The sequence below is a fragment of the Geotrypetes seraphini genome, chromosome 12, assembly GCF_902459505.1.
Source record: "Geotrypetes seraphini chromosome 12, aGeoSer1.1, whole genome shotgun sequence".
Classification (NCBI taxonomy): domain Eukaryota; kingdom Metazoa; phylum Chordata; class Amphibia; order Gymnophiona; family Dermophiidae; genus Geotrypetes; species Geotrypetes seraphini.
In genome coordinates, this window is record NC_047095.1 from 38,610 (window position 1) to 57,200 (window position 18,591).

At 43.4% G+C, this 18,591-nt stretch overlaps 1 protein-coding gene across 1 annotated transcript in view; it reads left to right on the forward strand.

Annotated features, from left to right (window-relative positions):
* The first annotated feature begins 1,609 nt into the window (after positions 1-1,609).
* The window catches only part of ACBD6 (acyl-CoA binding domain containing 6), a 251,487-nt gene continuing 234,505 nt past the window's right edge, over positions 1,610-18,591 (forward strand). The window contains exons 1-2 of the mRNA XM_033916788.1: positions 1,610-2,153; positions 17,618-17,682. Coding sequence (XP_033772679.1) covers positions 1,938-2,153; positions 17,618-17,682 — 281 coding nt within the window. The 5' untranslated portion in view covers positions 1,610-1,937. The remainder of the gene's footprint in view (positions 2,154-17,617; positions 17,683-18,591) is intronic.

The window sequence follows — 18,591 nt, forward strand, 5'->3', positions numbered from 1 at the left end:
GGATTTTAGCGCAGGGAGCCTATGAGCATCGAGAGCAGTGCAGGGCATTCAGCGCAGCTTCCTGCGCTACAGCACAGTTACAGGTGTTATCCAGGGACAGCAGTCGGATATTCTCACATATGGATGACGTCAACCACGGAGTCCCGATGCGGACAGCTTCACAAGCAGACTTGCTTGAAGAACTTTTGGACTGCCGCACCGTGCCCCTGATCTACAACATGCAACAATTAACACCAGAATATACAAAAAGTATTAGCAAAAGTATTATAAAAATGTTCCCTTCTCATACAGTTTACTATGGCAATAAGAATTGGAAGAAGACAGTGAAGAGAGAGGATCCGAGAAACAAAAAAATTCGGACATTAAAGAAAAAGTTTTTCACAGCATAGTCAAGGAGATGGTTTGAAACGAATTCCAGGTTCCTGAACTTGGAAGCCCTGAAATATTGTCACTAATACTAAACAGTTGAGCTGCTGGACGTCAGGAACATCTTCTCTCGCACCAAGCAGCATCATGGGGTAAAGACCTAGAACAATTGCTTTCGCCCACTACTTATGAGGAATTTAGGAAACGTCTGAAAACACACCTGTTCCTAAAATATCTAGACAACTGATCCTCTCTTCTCTCTCCCCTCTATAGCGATTAACTTGTTCTATTGATCACTCTCTCCTCAAAAATGGATTTCCTGTCCTATTAACCCTCTTTCTTCCTCCCCTCTTAAAGTCAATCGATTTGTACCTTTGCTTAATCTTTGTAAACCGCATAGAACTTCACGGTATTGCGGTATATAAGCTGTTATTATTATTATTTAGTAAAAGTTTTAACCGCACTTAGATTTATCAACAGCACGGTGTACAAAATATATAAAAACACGAAAAATAGGAAAGTAACGAAAAGACAAAGCCAAGAAAATGAATTAAATCCAAGTAATATATACATCTAAAAACTAAAAACAAAACAACTTTTGTTTAAATAGTTGACAAAAAGAAACAGGATCCTTGTCTTGTGAAAAAGAATCTACAACTTACCTCTCTAGCTAATCATTGTAACTCTGTATTTTTTAAATTAACCTTTTGTAATCCGCCTTGAACCGCAAGGTAATGGCGGAATAGAAATCCCTAATGTAATGTAATGTGCTAAACAGAAGATAATAGCATCTCCTTAGAGCCCCCATTTGAAAATTTAGAAGCCGCAGGCATTAATTTGTAAGTACATCTGGAAAGCACGAGTATGAATTTCAAAATAACACCCCCCCAACCCCACGTCAAATGCAAGTTTCACCCTCTCCTCAGTTCCACCGTTTGAAGTTCAGGTAAAAGCAAACAATTTTACCCACATAATTTTTCAGTTATCTGGGTAAAATAATTTACGTTGCCCTCCTCCTAGACGTCAGAACAGCAAATGTATAAACGAAGCCGAGTTTTAGGTCTCGCCTTCTTACCACCCTTCCCAGCCAAGCAGACCTTTCCTTCCCACAGCCCCTCTTCTATCCCACGCAGCAATCCGCCGCACTGATTTGAATCTGATACAATTCTCTCGCGCCCGCCCGCAGTGATGGCGTTAATATGTGCGTCACACTATTCGCCCAATCACACGAAGGAGGCATTTCATAGCGTCTTGAGGAAGAGACGTTCCAGCGCGTTCTCACGTTGGGTTCATCCGGCACGGTGTGGCCCAGCGATTGCTGCGGCTGCTACTGTTGCCACCCGTCTTGCGCCTCCCGTAGTTGTTGTCACTGGGGATGTAGAGGCGGCAGGAGGGCGACAGCAGTAGCAACCGCGGTGAATGCAGTGAGCTACTGGTTGCCGTGTTAGCCTGTTTTTATTTGCGGGAGATACTTGCCCCTTCGCTTCCCTCCAGTCTTTTTTTTTTTTTTCTTGGCTGGGCAGTTGATGGACTGTTAAAAAACAGATAAGACGAAGGGGACGGGTTGGCGGATGGCCTCGTCTTTTCTTGCTGGGCAAGGTGAGGGGGAACTGAGCTCAGGGGAGGATTCAGGGGGCTTTGGCGACTCTTTAAAGCTTTGCCAGGAAGACGAGGAGGAGAATAAGCTATTAGTGGAGCGCTTTGAGCGGGCAGCCGATTACTTGCAACAGCTGATCCAGGTAGCCAGCAAGGAGCAGCTCCTCTACCTGTATGCTAGATACAAACAGGTAATAAACAGAGGTATAAAGCCTTCAAGGTTTTATAAAAGATCAAAAACAATTTTAAAAGCAGTCTAATACAAGAGGTTATCAACTTGTTTTGCATGTTTTGTCTTCTTGCTCCAAATATGATATATTCCATTACAATTAAAGTAATTATTTGACTTCGGAATGTAATCCCAAATTATCATGCTGTATACATCAGGGAAGGCCTAAAGGGATCTAATCCCTTGGTGAACTTTAAGTCATGTGCCCATTCCATCCCTGGGGTGGTTCAAGGCCTCCTTGCCAAAAGGTCTGGCATCTCGCTACTTCTTCCCTATCCTTTTACCCTATAGTAGTCCAGCATCTATTTCCCTTTTACTTCCCACAGGTTTTCAATATCTCTTCTTCCCCTTTCTACCATCACCTAGCCTAGAACAGCATCTCTCTCCTGTACTATTATCCCCAGGTGTTCAATATTTCCTCCTTTCCCTTTCTCTTGTCACTGCTCCTACTGCCACCAGATCTCCATCCTTTCCTAGAGGTCCACAGCATCAAGAAAAACTCAGTGTGGCAATGGCACTTCATAGAAACATGGCAGATAAAGGCCAAATGGCCCATCCAGTTTGTCCTCTCTGCACACTCAGGCACAGATGCTCAAAATTCTGACAAAATGGTATTAAATACCGTGTTTGGAGTGACTTTTTTTTAAATTGGGTGATGCTCAGCACAATAGCATGCAAATTATATGCATGCTATCTGTGTGGAGCAGCCCTAGTAAAAGGGGGAGGAACTATCTAGTGCCTGCTCAGAAGAGCATATTGTTAGGCACAATGTCTCCCCCCCCTCCCCCATCTTGTCATGTTTGGCTCCATTTTCCTACTGATGCTCTCCTTCCTGCTAGCACATCTTGATTGCTGCTCTGGAACCGGCAGGACTCCCCAAAACTGCCAATTTGCAGCTTTAGGACATCCCCTGTTGCTCAGCTTAGTGGGGCTTTTCCTGCCAGCTTGGCTGAGTGGCAGGGAAGCTCCAAAGCTGCCAATCAGCAGCTTCAGGGAGTCCTGGCGCTCAGCTGTTTGGTGCTTCCCCTGCTGTTCAGCTGATCGTGACTCTAGAGCAGGGGTCTCCAAAGTCCCTCCTTGAGGGCCGAATCCAGTCGGGTTTTCAGGATTTCCCCAATGAATATGCATGAGATCTCTGTGCATGCACTGCTTTCAATGCATATTCATTGGGGAAATCCTGAAAACCCGACTGGATTCGGCCCTCAAGGAGGGACTTTGGAGACCCCTGCTCTAGAGCGATGAGACGGTAGGGAGAGTAGGGGCTGCCTACTCAGCTGTGGAAGGCTTAGTTCTTGTGCGCATGTTGTGTAAGGGCACAACAGCTCCAGAGCTGTTGGTAAAATTTCCACAGAAATGGAGAGGGGTGGGGGTGGGGTGTATGTTCCGTTTGTGCATCACAAGGAAAGTTCATTACATTACTAATGAGCTTCTTGTAATGCATTTGATGGCTGCTAATGAGGATCGGTAGAAGCCATGGAGATCCCTTTTGTGCATCAGGAGAGTTTCCATGCCAGTAAGACTACTTTAATGAGTCTTAATGGCACAGAAACCTTTGGAGCATTGGAGCTTCAGGGCCCACTGTGTCCTGCCCTTTCTGTCCAAGCTTCTTGTGAGAGTAGGTCTTGAGTGCCACAATACTGACAGTGATGTGTTCTGTTGCTGCTCTGCCCTTGTTTTAATGGCTTTGCTGCTGCCCTCTTGTTGCCTTAAACCAGTGTCTCGCAAACATTTTTGAGCTGGGGCACACTAAACCCAGTGTCCCCTGCTCGAGACACCCGGAAGTGTGTTGGCATGATGACGTCATGCAGTGCATGTGCAAAGGCCCTTCAAACGGACCTTGCGCCGAGAGAAGGACCTGCGCTGGAGAGAAGAGGTGCCAGCGTCGGGAGATTGCTTATAGGACATGCCTCTCTTCGCGAGAGGCAGATCCTGTAGACAGCCGGTGCCAGCACCTCTTCTCTTCCCCAGTGTACTGCAGCACACCTGAAATCTCAGGAGGCACACTGTTTGAGATCCCTTGCCCTAAACTGATACCTAGTCCACCTAGTGAATGATGACAGAAGGAATAGAGGCCAAAAGATACATAAATATAGACCAAAATAAAAAAAGTGCTTTTTATATCAAATGAAAGTAGAACAATACTGTGTATAAGCTTATTAAAGCAAAAGAAAGGTGCTGTAGGAATTAAAATGAATTGCTGCCTGTTTTACTTGATTGTATTCTCTTGGTTCATTGTCTGCATTATGTTGTTATTTTTCAGCTTTGGATATGAATCTTCTTTCATAATTAAATATAGATCAAAAAAAAGTTCTGTTACGTCCCTTCTGGATTCCATATGTTAGGTGTTCAATCCCAACCTGCAGTCTGGGTGTTGTCTGAACACATGCTCCACCCCCTTAGCCTGAGAGTTAGTAAACAATCTTAGTTTTCAATTTCTGCAAGCAGTCCTTGCAGAAGTCTTTTGCAATTGCTCTGCTTCTATTTCTTATTTATTTTTTTTTTTTTTGCTTAAAGTTCAATTTGGTGGCTTCAGTGCCTCGAGACCCCTCCCTGGTGGTCCCATGTCAGAGAAAAGGACACAGTCCTACGGTGCTGGGCTGCAGCTTCACAGAGAAACTGTGGTGGATCTGTGGAGCCAGCTCTCTCTGTGTGCCACCTTCTTCAAGTACCTGGGGTTTCTTCCTGTGGAGCCTGCTGGCCGGTGACCCTGTCACAGGTTTCTCGCGCAGGCTGGTGTGTTTGGACGGAAACCCACCCATGTTTCAAGGTGCAGGTTGCCTTTTCTGCCCCCGACCGTGTGGCAGAGGATTCATGGGGGCAAATTAGATTGTTAGCTCTTCTGAGCAGGGACTGTCTAAATGTATGCTAAATGTACAGTGCTGTGTACGCCTTTTAGCACTATAGAAATGATAAATAGTAGTAGTGGTAGGTTGTAGTCAGTTGCTGGCTGGCAGTCCAAAGATCTCCCCCTTTGCATTTGGAGCTGTTTCTGAGGTAGAAAGTCCTTTTTATCCACTCAGCTAATTTAAAAACGCTGACAGGCAAAAGCACTAGAGCAGGGATCTCAAAGTCCCTCCTTGAGGGCCGCAATCCAGTTGGGTTTTCAGGATTTCCCCAATGAATATGCATTGAAAGCAGTGCATGCACAGAGATCTCATGCATATTCATTGGGGAAATCCTGAAAACCCGACTGGATTGCGGCTCTCAAGGAGGGACTTTGAGATCCCTGCACTAGAGAGACTGTGAGTACCTCCGTTATTTCCTATTTGGCCCTGGCTGACTCTCAAATTCCTGTATGATGATCTCTCTGAAGCCTCTGGTTGGTTGGGTCATTCACTTGTCAGCGACGTGTCGCTGCCTGGTGTGACTAGTGGCTCCGGATTGACCTCACCACCCATGATGGTTTTTTCTGGTCAGCATTGTCTCAGCACGGTTTGTTTTGGAGCTTATTCTCTTGTGCAGGGAACCTTTTCTCCTTATTACGGACACGGGTGTTTTCCTCTGGGCTGTACCTTCCTTCTTGCTGAAGGTGGTCTTGGCTTTCCAAGTCCACCAGGAGATTAGGTTGCCTGCATTTTCATCCAACAGGTTCGGAGCGCAAAGTTCAGATCTTACGCAAATTAGATGACTGGAGGGTCTGGCGCCTTTATTTGGAAAGGACTATTGAGTTCAGGCTGTCTGATCATTTTTTTGTTCTAATTGCGGCACCTAACCATGTTAGGTCGGTGTCCTTGATCACTTGATAGATTAGAATGACCATTTCCGCGATTTCCTTCACTAGCGGCAAGTAGCCGCCAATCTTGCTTAAAGCCCATTTGATGGTAGGGGTGGCTGAATCATGGAGAGTGGAGCATGTGTTCAGAAAAGATGTAGATTTCTGCACCAATTGGACTGTGGGTTGGGATTGAACACGCAGTCTGGGTGTTGCAGAAATCCACATCTTTTCTGAACACATGCTCCACCCTCTGCCTTTATTTCAGCAATTCCTTGAAATGTCTCTTAACATTTCTGGCAATTGAAATTGCTAGCCTGAAGTATTTAGAGATTTTTTTTTTTGTAACCTCCTCCTATTTTCAGAGTAACTTTTTCTTTATTTTCTAATGCTGCAAGCAGCCTGTAGTTGTTGAAAATATATAGAACAATATCAAAAGCTGAGAGATTTGAACAGAATATGTTCAACAGTGAATTTGTCTTCTCCTGACCAACTGAAGGCCCAGCTAGGCTTTGTTAATTTATTATTTATTTATTTTTTAAAGTAGTCAATCTCCTGTTAAGGGCATGTAAAATTTTGAATTTGACATACTGTATACTGTACACAGTTTTGCCTCGACACAAATTAAATGAACTAAAATCTGTTAAAAAAGCAGCAAACAGTAATTATGTATTATAATTTTCAGAAAGATGTTTTTAATTTTTTTCCATATAAGGGTTGTGTCAATTTCTGTTCACTTAGGAATTCAGGGTTTCATTCTATATATAGCCCCCCAAAAATTGGTGTCAACTAGAACTGTGCTCAGTGCGATTCTATAAGAGACACTCGCACCTTCTAGAATCACGCTAAGCACCAGTGCTCTTGACAACGTTTAGGTAAACCCATTTAGGTCAGACCTAAATCCCTGTGCCTAACTTGTATGCCCTTTTCAAATTCATCCACTAGACCTGTGCGTGGAACATAATTAGCATCAATTATGAGGTGTCAATTGCCATTTAGCGGTGGCAATTAGGTTGTGTGTGCATATGACATAAGGTACCATATACAGAATTTGGTGATACAGCTTAACCAGGAACCCAAGTATCTTTTTGGTGGCAACGTTCTCACTTCTGCATCTGTTGAATGCACAGGTTTACAAGTTGGTTTTCAGAAAGACCAGGCATATCCATGTATTACTTCTGAGACTCCTGATGCAAGTCAGGACATGACCATGTTGAGTTCTAGACTTCTACTGAAAGTTTCTCATTAAAAGAACAGTTCTGCACCTTTTAGTTATCTCTCCTGTGTTCGTGTGAATATGCTTATCAGAAGCTAGTGTTTCTTCTTCTGCATTACACTGAATACTTAAAAGTGCTCATTACCATATGTTTTAATGGCATGTGTGAGTGTCTTCTGTGCGAATTAGCTTGCATATTCAACCCCGCGCCCAATAACGTATATTTATACCCCACGGTAACGTGTGACTGTACTCATGGTAGCTTTCGACATCGGCCCCTGAAAGTTCTTCCTTATTTTTTATGCGTTATATTATGACAACCAAATCTTATGTCTTTAAGTCTGTTTTCTTGTGCTTTTGTTTATAGTCGGAAACATGGAATACATTTGAGAGGGTTTTGAATAAAGGTCGAAGCACAATAGGATGGTGTTAATATTAGAGATGTTAACTGCATTGATGCAGTTTTTTGGTTATAAATTTAATAAAATGACATGAACAGGGTGAGATTTTTAGTTTTCAAACTCTGCTTTGGAAGAAAGCTAGTGTATGGGTTTTAAAGTGAAAATAGGAACATTTGCATCTACTTTAAGTATAGGTACTTTATTTTCTGAAAGAAAATGCATACATTAAAATGAAGTGTGTTTACCTTTCCCTCCCTTATTTAATCTTAACCTTTAAATAAATATTTCTCAAGCTATTCCTGACTTACTCACAATGAATATGCTTCTGCTGCACATAAATGTATTTCATGCAAATTCATCACAGATATTCTGGAAAATCAGACTGGCAAGGCGTACTCCAAGAATGGCTTAAGAAACATTATTCTAAATGATGCTGAAAAAAATATATGCATCAAAGGAGGGGAATTTTCAGATAGTGATTTAGTATGCGTAAATTGGCTATTTACTTGTCTGTGTCTTTGACAATAGCTCCCACTTGATGTGACTAGTAGAGAGTGATTTGCGGTAGAGACTGACACGGGGACTGTTTACCGCAGTAAATCCGCAGAAATGGAGACATTTGCAACTGGTTTACCGCAGGAATGGGGACAAGACCTTTTACTGCCCCGCGGGCAGGGCAGGATTAATTCATCGAGGGCCCCTAGTCACACAAGTACACTGGGCCCTCTGCTCCGCCCCACCCCACCATGCGCCCAGGTGGAAACAGGAAGCTGCGTCAGAGGGAAGCTTTGGGCAAGCAGCACCGCTTGCACAATTACAGTTCCCGTTGCCTTTCTTACCCTCGTTGCTTGTTTGTCATACTTTCCGTCGATGAGGGGCCGTGTTGCCGATCGGGGTGGGGCCCATTGCTGTTTGGAAAAACAATGTTGATGCCTTCCTTCATCGGGCCCCCTGACCATTTTGGGCCCTAGGCATGTGCCTACTTGGCCTATTGGTTAATCCTGCCCTGACCGCGGGAAGGGAAACAAGAGACCTTTTACTACCTTGTGGGAGCAGTGAAAAGTCTTACTCCTGTGGTTAAAAAATTGCACCCATGTCAGACTCAGCATTTCTTCCCCAGCTCCTCCTTCGCCTATTTTACCTTCAGGAGCTAGCCATGCCATGACGGAAGGAACCCAAAACTAAAGCCAATGTGATTTGAAGAATAAAATTACCAGGTAGAAAATAATAAATTTGTTATTTTGTGATTATAATATTTCAGATTTGAAATATGTATCCTGCTAGAGCTGGTTTTGGACATAACTAGGGACCGCAAAGTCCAGGCTGTGCTTCTTTAACTTCCAGCTGGCTTAGGGCTCTTTCTCTGACCAGGGGGCAGTTGCCCTAGTTGCTGTCCTCTAACACTATTCCTGCCCTGTGTGACTGAAGTATTCTGTTAGCTTGATTTTTCTATGTAGCATTCTGTAGTAATTTGGTTTGTTCAGTTTTTACAATAATGGAGGGGATATTTGTGAAAGGGAAGGGAGACGGGGGTTTTGTTGATTCTTGCTCTTTATTATTTGTGTTTATAAGATGACAATTGTACAGAATATTGTCTCTTTTTATACTTTTAATAAAATAAGTTCAGTGTAAAATCATAACTATTCAAGGCTTGTGCGGATGGAATCTGACAGTTTGCAGGGTGAGGACGGGGACCGAGCTTGCGGTGATGGGGACTGAGCTCGTGGAGACGGGGCAGGGACGGTGATAAATTTTTTCCCTGTGTCATTCTCTAATGTGCAGTTAGCTGATGCTTATACATGAATTACAGGATGTCCGTGGAGAGACCCCCCCTGGAGAGAGACTTGGGAGTACTGGTCAACAAGTTGATGAAGACGTCTGCGCAATGTGCTGCGGCGGCAAAAAGGGCGAACACAATGCTAGGAATGATTAAGAAAGGGATCACGAATAGATTGGAGAAGGTTATTGTGCCGCTTTACCGGGCAATGGTACGCCCTCACCTAGAATACTGCGTCCACCACTGGTCGCAACGTCAGAGGGAAGGCTTCCAGATGAGGCGCGGGATGCGCACGAGGAGCTGCTGCCCACAGCTTTGTGCAATGCAGCACTCAGGGAGCCGGCCTGAAAACACTGCGTTGATCGCACTGTGTACTGGCCTGAAGATAACACCGGGGAGGCAGGCCAGAAGGCAAGGCACAGCATGGAGGGAGAGAGAGAGCAACGGTAGGGGGAATGCTTTTATTTTTTTATTTAGTGATTGATTTACATCTGCTGTCTTTTCGGGAAGAAATGCATTTGTTTCTTTTCCTCTGGGGGTTGTACTGCTTGCAGAGTCTTGCATCTTAGGGTTTGTTTGTAAATATTAGTACTTTTAGTTTTTGGTCCTGCATTTGCATGGGGTTATCTGTTTTCTGGTAGGAATGAATATTGAGAAGCATACAGTGTGCTTTGTGAATTTTAATTTTGTGGTTAACCATTATGTGTTGTTAATACGATTATATTGTGTGTATGTATATATGAAAAATGAATGGAAAAAATGGTGTTACAATTAGTACTATTATGGGGGTGGAAATTGGGTAGAGATGGGCACTACTTAGCCCAGTGTTCTTCAACTGCTGGTCCATGGACCAGTGCCGGTCCACAAAATATTTTATTTCCGCCGGTCCATAGGTGTCAAAAGGTTGACGAAAACTGGTGTAGAGAACACAAGCTTGTTTCTGAAGACAGCCATCCAAAGGAGGTGCAGAGGAGAGAAGCCCGTAAGGGTGACTTCAAAGGAAAATCATAATTTGAATTCAGGGTGAAAGTGTCTTGAAATCACCTTTGGCTTCTTGACCTTATGAAAAACTTTGTGTCTTGTTATGTATTTCAGCAGCCTTAGTCATGTGTTTTCTTGATCACTTAAGCACAAAAAAATAAAATAGCTGGGCTGGATGTGACATGCTGTGCATGGTAGCTTCTGGCTGATGAGGTTAGGACAGAAAAAACATCACTTACATTACGTAGTCCATACATGGTAATTGTTACAGTGCAATAGGTGTAGAGGTCTTGAGCAGCTGGGTAGTTATACTCAAACTTTCAAATAATAAAAGAACAAGAGGGCATTCAGAAAAGTTGAAAGGGGACAGATTCAAAACGAATGCTAGGAAGTTTTTCTTTACCCAACGTGTGGTGGACACCTGGAATGCGCTTCCAGAGAGCGTAATAGGGAGAGTACGGTACAGTACTGGGGTTCAAGAAAGGATTGGACAATTTCCTGCTGGAAAGGGGGATAGAGGGGTATAAATAGAGGATCACCGCACAGGTCCTGGACCTGTTGGGCCGCCACGTGAGCGGACTGCTGGGCACGATGGACCTCAGGTCTGACCCAGCGGAGGCATTGCTTATGTTCTTATCATTTCCTTCGGCTCTACCTCCTTCAGTGGGCTGTACTGTTTTGCAGTGGTTAAAGCTACAGCCTCAGCACCCTGAAATTGTGGGTTTAAACTCATGCTATTCCTTGTGACCCTGGACAAGTTCCTTAATCTCCCTATTGTCCCAGGTTTATTAGATAATTGTGAGCCTGCCAGGACAGACAGGGAAAAATGCTCGAGTACCTGAATAAAATTCATGTATTCCATTCTGAGCTCCCCTGGAAGAACAGTAAAGAAAAATTGAATGAATATATAAATAATCCCTCAGTTTTTCACTTCCACAAGTGTGTTTTATTTTTTTTATTTTTTTTTGGGGGGGGGGTTATTTCTGGATCTTAAGGCTTTTGGTACAACAGAAATTCTCAGTGCTCCTGGGACAACCTTGACTGCAAGAAGACACAGATTCTTGGCGTAGGAGTCTGTAGCTAGCAGGCATCTCTGTTCTCAGGGTACTTGCCTAGTCAGCCTGCTCTAACAGTTAAGATTACTTGGGGACCGTTTCCTTTATAGCAAAGCCTAGTCCTGGGTTTTGTCTGACTTGAGCTTGGGCCGTGATTCTGAGTCGGTCCTGAGGACTGGAGTGGGGCCGGCTGCGTGGTTTCCTCCCCACATTGATGAGGAAGGAGCTGTAGCAGTGGAGGTCTTGGCCCACCTTCACAGGTCTCGCTGTGTCACCTCAGTGGGTTGCGGAATATAAACCAGTGAGCCTAATGGGTGGTATCAAAGATTCTGGTGTGTTTCCTAAAGGTGGACAGTCCTACAATAGTGTTAGTAATAGCAGGTTGTCAAATCCAGTATCTAAAACCCAGTTCAAGCACTTAGCTATCATTCTCAGAGTCTCTTAACTCAAGCTTATATAGTTCCTTTTATTTTGAGCAAGAGAAAACTCTGGCAAAGAGCAACATATATAAGGCCAAGAAGGAACAAGAGAAACAACAGTAAGACAAAACAAAAAAGTCCAATTGCACTCCAGCTCCAGAGAAGAATAGGGCTCACTTTAAATAGTTCCACACAGTTCCCCTGACTACATGGACATCATAACCCCAGTTTTGCCTTATTTCAATCACAGTCCAAGCTGCTTTCTCACGATGCTCTCTCAAAACAAAAAAATGAAATGGAGTTAAACAGTCCTCAACTGATTCTCAATAAAGTTCACTTTGCCTGATTATCTTCAATTAGGCTAGCCACCCAACTCGTGAGAGCTGGGGGTGGGGGAATTGCTGAATCTGTCAGCTTTTTCAAGCACTGATAAACCTTACCCTTAGGTGTACAGCGGATTCTTCCAAACAATTCTCACACCAACAGTCAGCAACAAGAAGGAAAATTTAAAACACGGGAAAACAGTCCTTTTAAATCACTGCCCTCTGGTTCCCAAAGTCATTGACAAGGATCAGATTAACTCTGTCATCAGGAAATGCTTTTTCAATTTGCGTATGTTGAAGAAGGTAAGACACCTCTTTCATCAACATCACTTCTCTATTCTAGTTCAGTCAATTATTTTATCTCATCTTGACTATTGTAATGTCATTTATCTTAGCATTACAAAAACCTGTCTTTCTAGACTGCAACTGGTCCAGAATACAACTGCCAGACTGATTTTCAGGAAGCACAAGTTTGATCATGTGACACCACTGCTTCATGGTCTTCATTGGCTTCCTGTGTATTTCAGAATCCAGTTTAAATGTGTTTGTGTTATTTTCCAAAATTCTTCATGGCATTCTCACTCCTCTAGTTCTGCTGTCCTGGAATCTTTATAGATTCTCTTTCGCAAGGGGTGACCAACATCTCAAATTATCCTGTCCTAGCAAAGGTATCACAGGAACCAAGATCTTTGGCCAAAGTTTCTTCAACTTTGAAACAATCTTCCACTCTTTTTAAGAAGTTCTGTCTCTCTTCCTTTTTTTTTCGTAAGTCTTTGAAAACTATTCTGTTCACTAAGCACTTTGGTAATTAATTTCCTCTCATTTTTTTTTTTCTATCTCTTCAGTCCTTATTAGCCTAAACTAACTATACTGTAAACCGAGACGAGTTTTCCTGGATTGAAGTCTCGGTATATAAAGCCAAGCATTAGATTAGATTAGTTAAAGGAAGGAACGTGTGTGGTCACCTCCCTCCTTCCTACTTAGCCGAATCTATGTCCCTCCCCCTTACCTTCATGGTACTTTTTGAGTAACTTCTTCACAAAGCCATCGGAGCCTGCAAGCAGTAGCATGCATGTGTGGGCGGAAGCTTCTCCTCGGACGCAACTTCTGGTTGCGTCAGAAGAGAAGCTTCCACCCACACACGCACACTACTATTTGCAGGCTCTGACGGCTTTGAAGAAGTTACTCAAAACACGCCACGAAGGTAAAGGAGAAGGAAGGGAGGGAGGAAGGGAGGGATCGATCGATCGAGGGGTGGCGAGAGGGAAGGGTGGTGGAGGGAAGGAACAGACGCTGAAGGGGTGGAGAGGAACAGATGCTGAAAGGACATGAGGAATACAGTGGGGAGAAGACACTGAAAGGATATGGGGAAGACAGAGTAGGGAGAAGACGCTGAAAGGACATGGGGAAGACAGAGTGGGTTGAAGACGCTGAAGGGAAATGGGGATGACAGAGTGGGAAGAAGACAGAGATGTCAGACTATGGGGGAGCGTAGGGAAGAAGATGGGTGCCAGACCAATTGGGGGGAGGGGCGGTGAACAGAGCAAATGGAAAACGCAGAGAGAAGACAAGACAGTGGATGGAAGGAATTGAATGAGAAGATGAGGGAAGCAGAAACCAGACAAAGGTAGAAAAAAAAAATTATATTTATTTATTTTATTTATTTATTTATTTTTTTTTGCTTTAGGTTAAAGTAGTATATTAGTTGTGTTTATAAAATTTATAAACAAAGCCCTGCCAACTGAATATCTCTTTCTCTAGTTCAGCCAGAACTTTGATTTATTAGGAAGGAATAAGCTAAATATTGCAGTACTGAGGCTTTTATGGATGCTGCGGGGACAGTGGTTGTGGGGATAGTGGTTGCTGGAACGGGGCTGTGGCAGGGACGGTGGTCGCAGTGACAGGGGCAGTTTTTTTTCCCTGTGTCATTCTCTAATTCCTAATTGATCTTCACAAACATCCAGGGAGGGTGGGAGGGAAGTGGGGGGAAATTTTCATCACCGCAATTTCAAAGTTCATGTAAAAAACCAAACTTCCTCTTCAGTAACACAAACCTTTGGAGTTCCTCAAGGTTCTATCCTATCCCCACTTCTATTCAACATTTTTCTTTCCCCTCTCCTTTCTCTAGCTCAATCACTAGGATTCTCAATTTTCGCTTATGCTGACGATATCCAGCTACTCTACCCCATTAATACTTCCAATTCATCGGATATTCTTGATCTTAACTCTAAATTAGACATCTTAAGTGATTGGCTGTTTTCCAATAAACTTTCACTTAATGTTTCTAAATCATGTGGTTTACTCCTTCCTATTAAAAAATCCGAAACAATGCCTGGAACTATCTACATCAAATCCACACCCTTACATATGGACACTAAAATAAAATTACTGGGCGTCACTCTAGACAGAGATCTCACCTTCCATGATCACATAAGTACAATAGTAAGAACTTGTTTCTTTAAACTTCGTATCATTCGTTCACTTACCTCTATCCTAAATACCGATTCGATCAATACCCTTATTCACTCATTAGTTATTTCCAATTTAGATTACTGCAATTCATTACTAAATGGACTACCCCAAAAAGAACTACGCCGTTTGCAGATAATACAAAACACCGCGATTAAACTCATTTACAAAACAGGTAAATTCGAGCACGTTACTCCACTACTTAAAGAGGCTCATTGGCTCCCAGTCACACACCGTATAATTTATAAAATCCTACTACTCTCCTTCAAAATCAAACTTTCTCATCTGCCCCTATTTTTAGACAAATTGCTAATTCCTCAAAGTTCTCCCCGTATCTTACGATCCACGGACCAAAAACTCCTTTTCATCCCCTCCCTAAAAGAATGCTACTATACAAGAAAGACTAATTTCGCCATAACAGCACCTACGCTATGGAACTCTCTCCCTCAATTTCTTAGGGATGAAATTCATTTAACTAAATTCAAAACCAATCTTAAAACTTTTCTATTCCAAGATGCCTTCAATAAATCCTAATCTTTCCTAACCGCTTATATTTTCACTCTAGTCTAAATTTCTCTTATATTCCAGCGCATAACTCTTTTACCAAGCACCCTTTACCCTTTATGTCCTATCCTCCCCCTCTATCTCATTTCCTCTTATATTATGTAACTTTTCCCTACCTTCCCTTTTTTTCCCTCACAGTCACGTCCGTCTGTATATGTCTAATATGTTTTCACCAACTTTCCCAACACATCAATAACTAATTCTTTTTCTCCTATTTTAAACAAACTGTTTTTAAATTGTTAACCGGTCAGATATTTGTTTTATGATCGGTATATCAAAAAACAATAAACTTGAAACTTGAAACTTGAAACTTGAAATGTACTTTATATTATTATTTGTCTGGATGTAAGTACTGATTATTGTATTACTTGATTATATATTCTTTGCACTTTTGTATTTAATTTGAAAATCAATAAAGAATTAAAAAAAAAAAGCCACAGGTAAATATACCTAAGCTCATTCAGTTCCTATGGGCTTTGGTACTGCAGCTTTGTAAAAGGGGCTCTAAATCTGGAGAAGTATTGGCTAAAAAAGGAAGCTAGTATAAATAGGGGATACTTTATTTTTATAAAAGGACTTTTATCTGTGAAAAATCTTTTATAACTTTTACCCTTTATGGTATATTTAAGCTAAAAAAATTCAATCAAATTTAAAAAACTAAAAAAAAATCTAATGTGAACATCTGAGGAAGGGATACAGAGAAACAAAGGCTTTCTTGATTATATACTCCTGGCAGAATACTACTAAAAAAAAAAAATCCAAATCCTATGCTCAAAATTTTCAAATTCTGCAAGTTTATTTGACATTTAAACAACACCTTTGCAAATTATCATCCAGAATTTCAATATAATTGAGTATTTTCATTAAATTGTACTAGAGAAAACAAAGCCTGCCCCAGCCAAAATTTCTTGCCCCTGTGCTTCCCCCCAGCTAACATCTCTCTCTCACCCCTGTTCTTCCCCCCCAGCTAACATCTCTCTCTCGCCCCTGTGCTTTCCCCCCCAGCTAACATCTCTCTCGCCCCTGTGCTTCTCCCCCAGCTAACATCTCTCTCTCGCCCCTGTGCTTCCCCCCCAGCTAACATCTCTCTCTCTCGCCCCTGTGCTTCCCCCCCAGCTAACATCTCTCTCTCTCGCCCCTGTGCTTCCCCCCCAGCTAACATCTCTCTCTCTCGCCCCTGTGCTTCCCCCCCAGCTAACATCTCTCTCTCTCGCCCCTGTGCTTCCCCCCAGCTAACATCTCTCTCTCTCGCCCCTGTGCTTCCCCCCCAGCTAACATCTCTCTCTCTCGCCCCTGTGCTTCCCCCCCAGCTAACATCTCTCTCTCTCGCCCCTGTGCTTCCCCCCCAGCTAACATCTCTCTCTCTCGCCCCTGTGCTTCCCCCCCAGCTAACATCTCTCTCTCTCGCCCCTGTGCTTCCCCCCCAGCTAACATCTCTCTCTCTCGCCCCTGTGCTTCCCCCCAGCTAACATCTCTCTCTCGCCCCTGTGCTTCCCCCCAGCTAACATCTCTCTCTCACCCCTGTGCTCCCCCCCTGCAGCTAACATCTCTCTCTCTCGCCCCTGTGCTTCCCCCCAGCTAACATCTCTCTCTCTCGCCCCTGTGCTTCCCCCCAGCTAACATCTCTCTCTCACCCCTGTGCTCCCCCCCTGCAGCTAACATCTCTCTCTCGCCCCTGTGCTCCCCCATAGCTAACATCTCTCTCTCGCCCGCCCCTGTGCTTCCGCCCACAGCCAGAATATCTCTTTCTCACCTCTATCCCCCCCCCGAAAGTCAGTATCTTTCACTTTCCCCAATCCAGCATTCCTGTCCACTACCTCTGGGATTCTGATTCCAGTTAATGGCAACCTGTTGCCGGCTCTGCAAGCTTCCCTCTACCGCGGCCCTGCTGAAAAAGAGGGAGTGACATCGAGTGTGGGACCGCAGTAGAGGGAAGCCTGCAGAGCCCACACAGGCTGCCCGAAGATATTGTTGGCAGTGATTAAGGCTGCAGGAAGGGATTGCCGACTCGACACCAAAATCTGTGCAGACCTCGGGTATTTCCCCCAGTCAGATCTTTCACACTCTCCCCATTGCCCCCAATCCAGCATTCCTGTCCACTACCTCTGCGACAACAATTCCAGTTAATGGCAACCTGCTGCTGGCTCTGCAGGCTTCTCTCGACTATGGTCCCACCAAAGAAAGACAAGTGACATCACTTGAGGGTGAGACCGCAGTAGAGGAAAGCCTGCAGAACCCACACAGGCTACCTGAAGATGTTGCCGGGAGTGATTCGGGCCACAGTGGTGGAGTGCTGACCTGATGCCAAAATCTGCACAGACTTCAGATAATTCTGCATCCCTGGGGAATTCTGCGCAAATTCTGCATTATGTAGTAGTTCAAAATTCCTCCAGGAGTAATTATAGTGAGAACATTTAAAGCCTGTGGACATTGGGAGACTGAGTAGCAATACATGAAACTCTCTTTCTGGTGTTTATGCTAATGGAGGCTACCTTTTTTTCTTTTAAAGGTGAAAGTTGGAAAGTGTAATACTCCAAAGCCGGGGTTCTTTGATTTTGAAGGAAAGCAAAAATGGTAAGAGCCTTTGCAAATGCTATCTTCATTTTGCAGATCTGAATGATGTAATTTGCCACCTATGACACTTTATCAATTTAGGGATACCCCCATCTGCAGATATATGAAAATTCAAATTGCCTTAGTGAACCAATATAAAGCCTTGACTTCTATGTTCTTAGCCTATTATGAGCGGTGTTCAATAATTTATCTACCTGGGTATGAAAGAAAGTAACAAGCATGTTGTGAAATGTCTCAAGGTTACTCATTCACAGTTGTGGCCCAGTGCGAGTCTAACATTCCAAGAGACAGGATGTCGGGAGAGTTCATGTGCAAGTAAGAAACTGGTAGATTTGGAGCATGGTTCAGTGATAAAATTTCTTACAAAAGAAGGGAAAAAGCCAAAGGAGATCCATGAATTCACAATTGCAGTTTATGGTGAGTCTGCCCCATCATCTCGACAAAGCAAAATTTTGGATCAAGCAGTTTGTTGGGTAGAGAGTCCATTGAAGATGACCCTCACACTGAATGGCCTGTGAGGGTCATCTTTGAGTATGAAAGAAAGTAGCAAGCATGTTGAAAAAAGTCTGTGCATGTTGTGACATGTCTGTTACTCATGCACAGTTGTGGCTCATTGCAGGTCTAACATTCTAAGATGCAGGATGTCAGGAGAGTCCTCATGTGAATCAAGTAAGAAACTGTTAGAGTTGGAGCACCATTCAGTGACAAAATTTCTTACAAAAGAAGGGAAAATACCAAAGGAAATCCATGAACGCATGATTGCAATTTATGGTGAGTCTGCACCATCATCCTACAAAGTAAAATTTTGGAGCAAGCAAAAGTGGGGTAGAGTCCATTGAAGATGACCCTCACACTGGACAGTCTGCGGAAGCAACTTCTACAGAAATGTGCAAGAAAGTCCTATCCCAT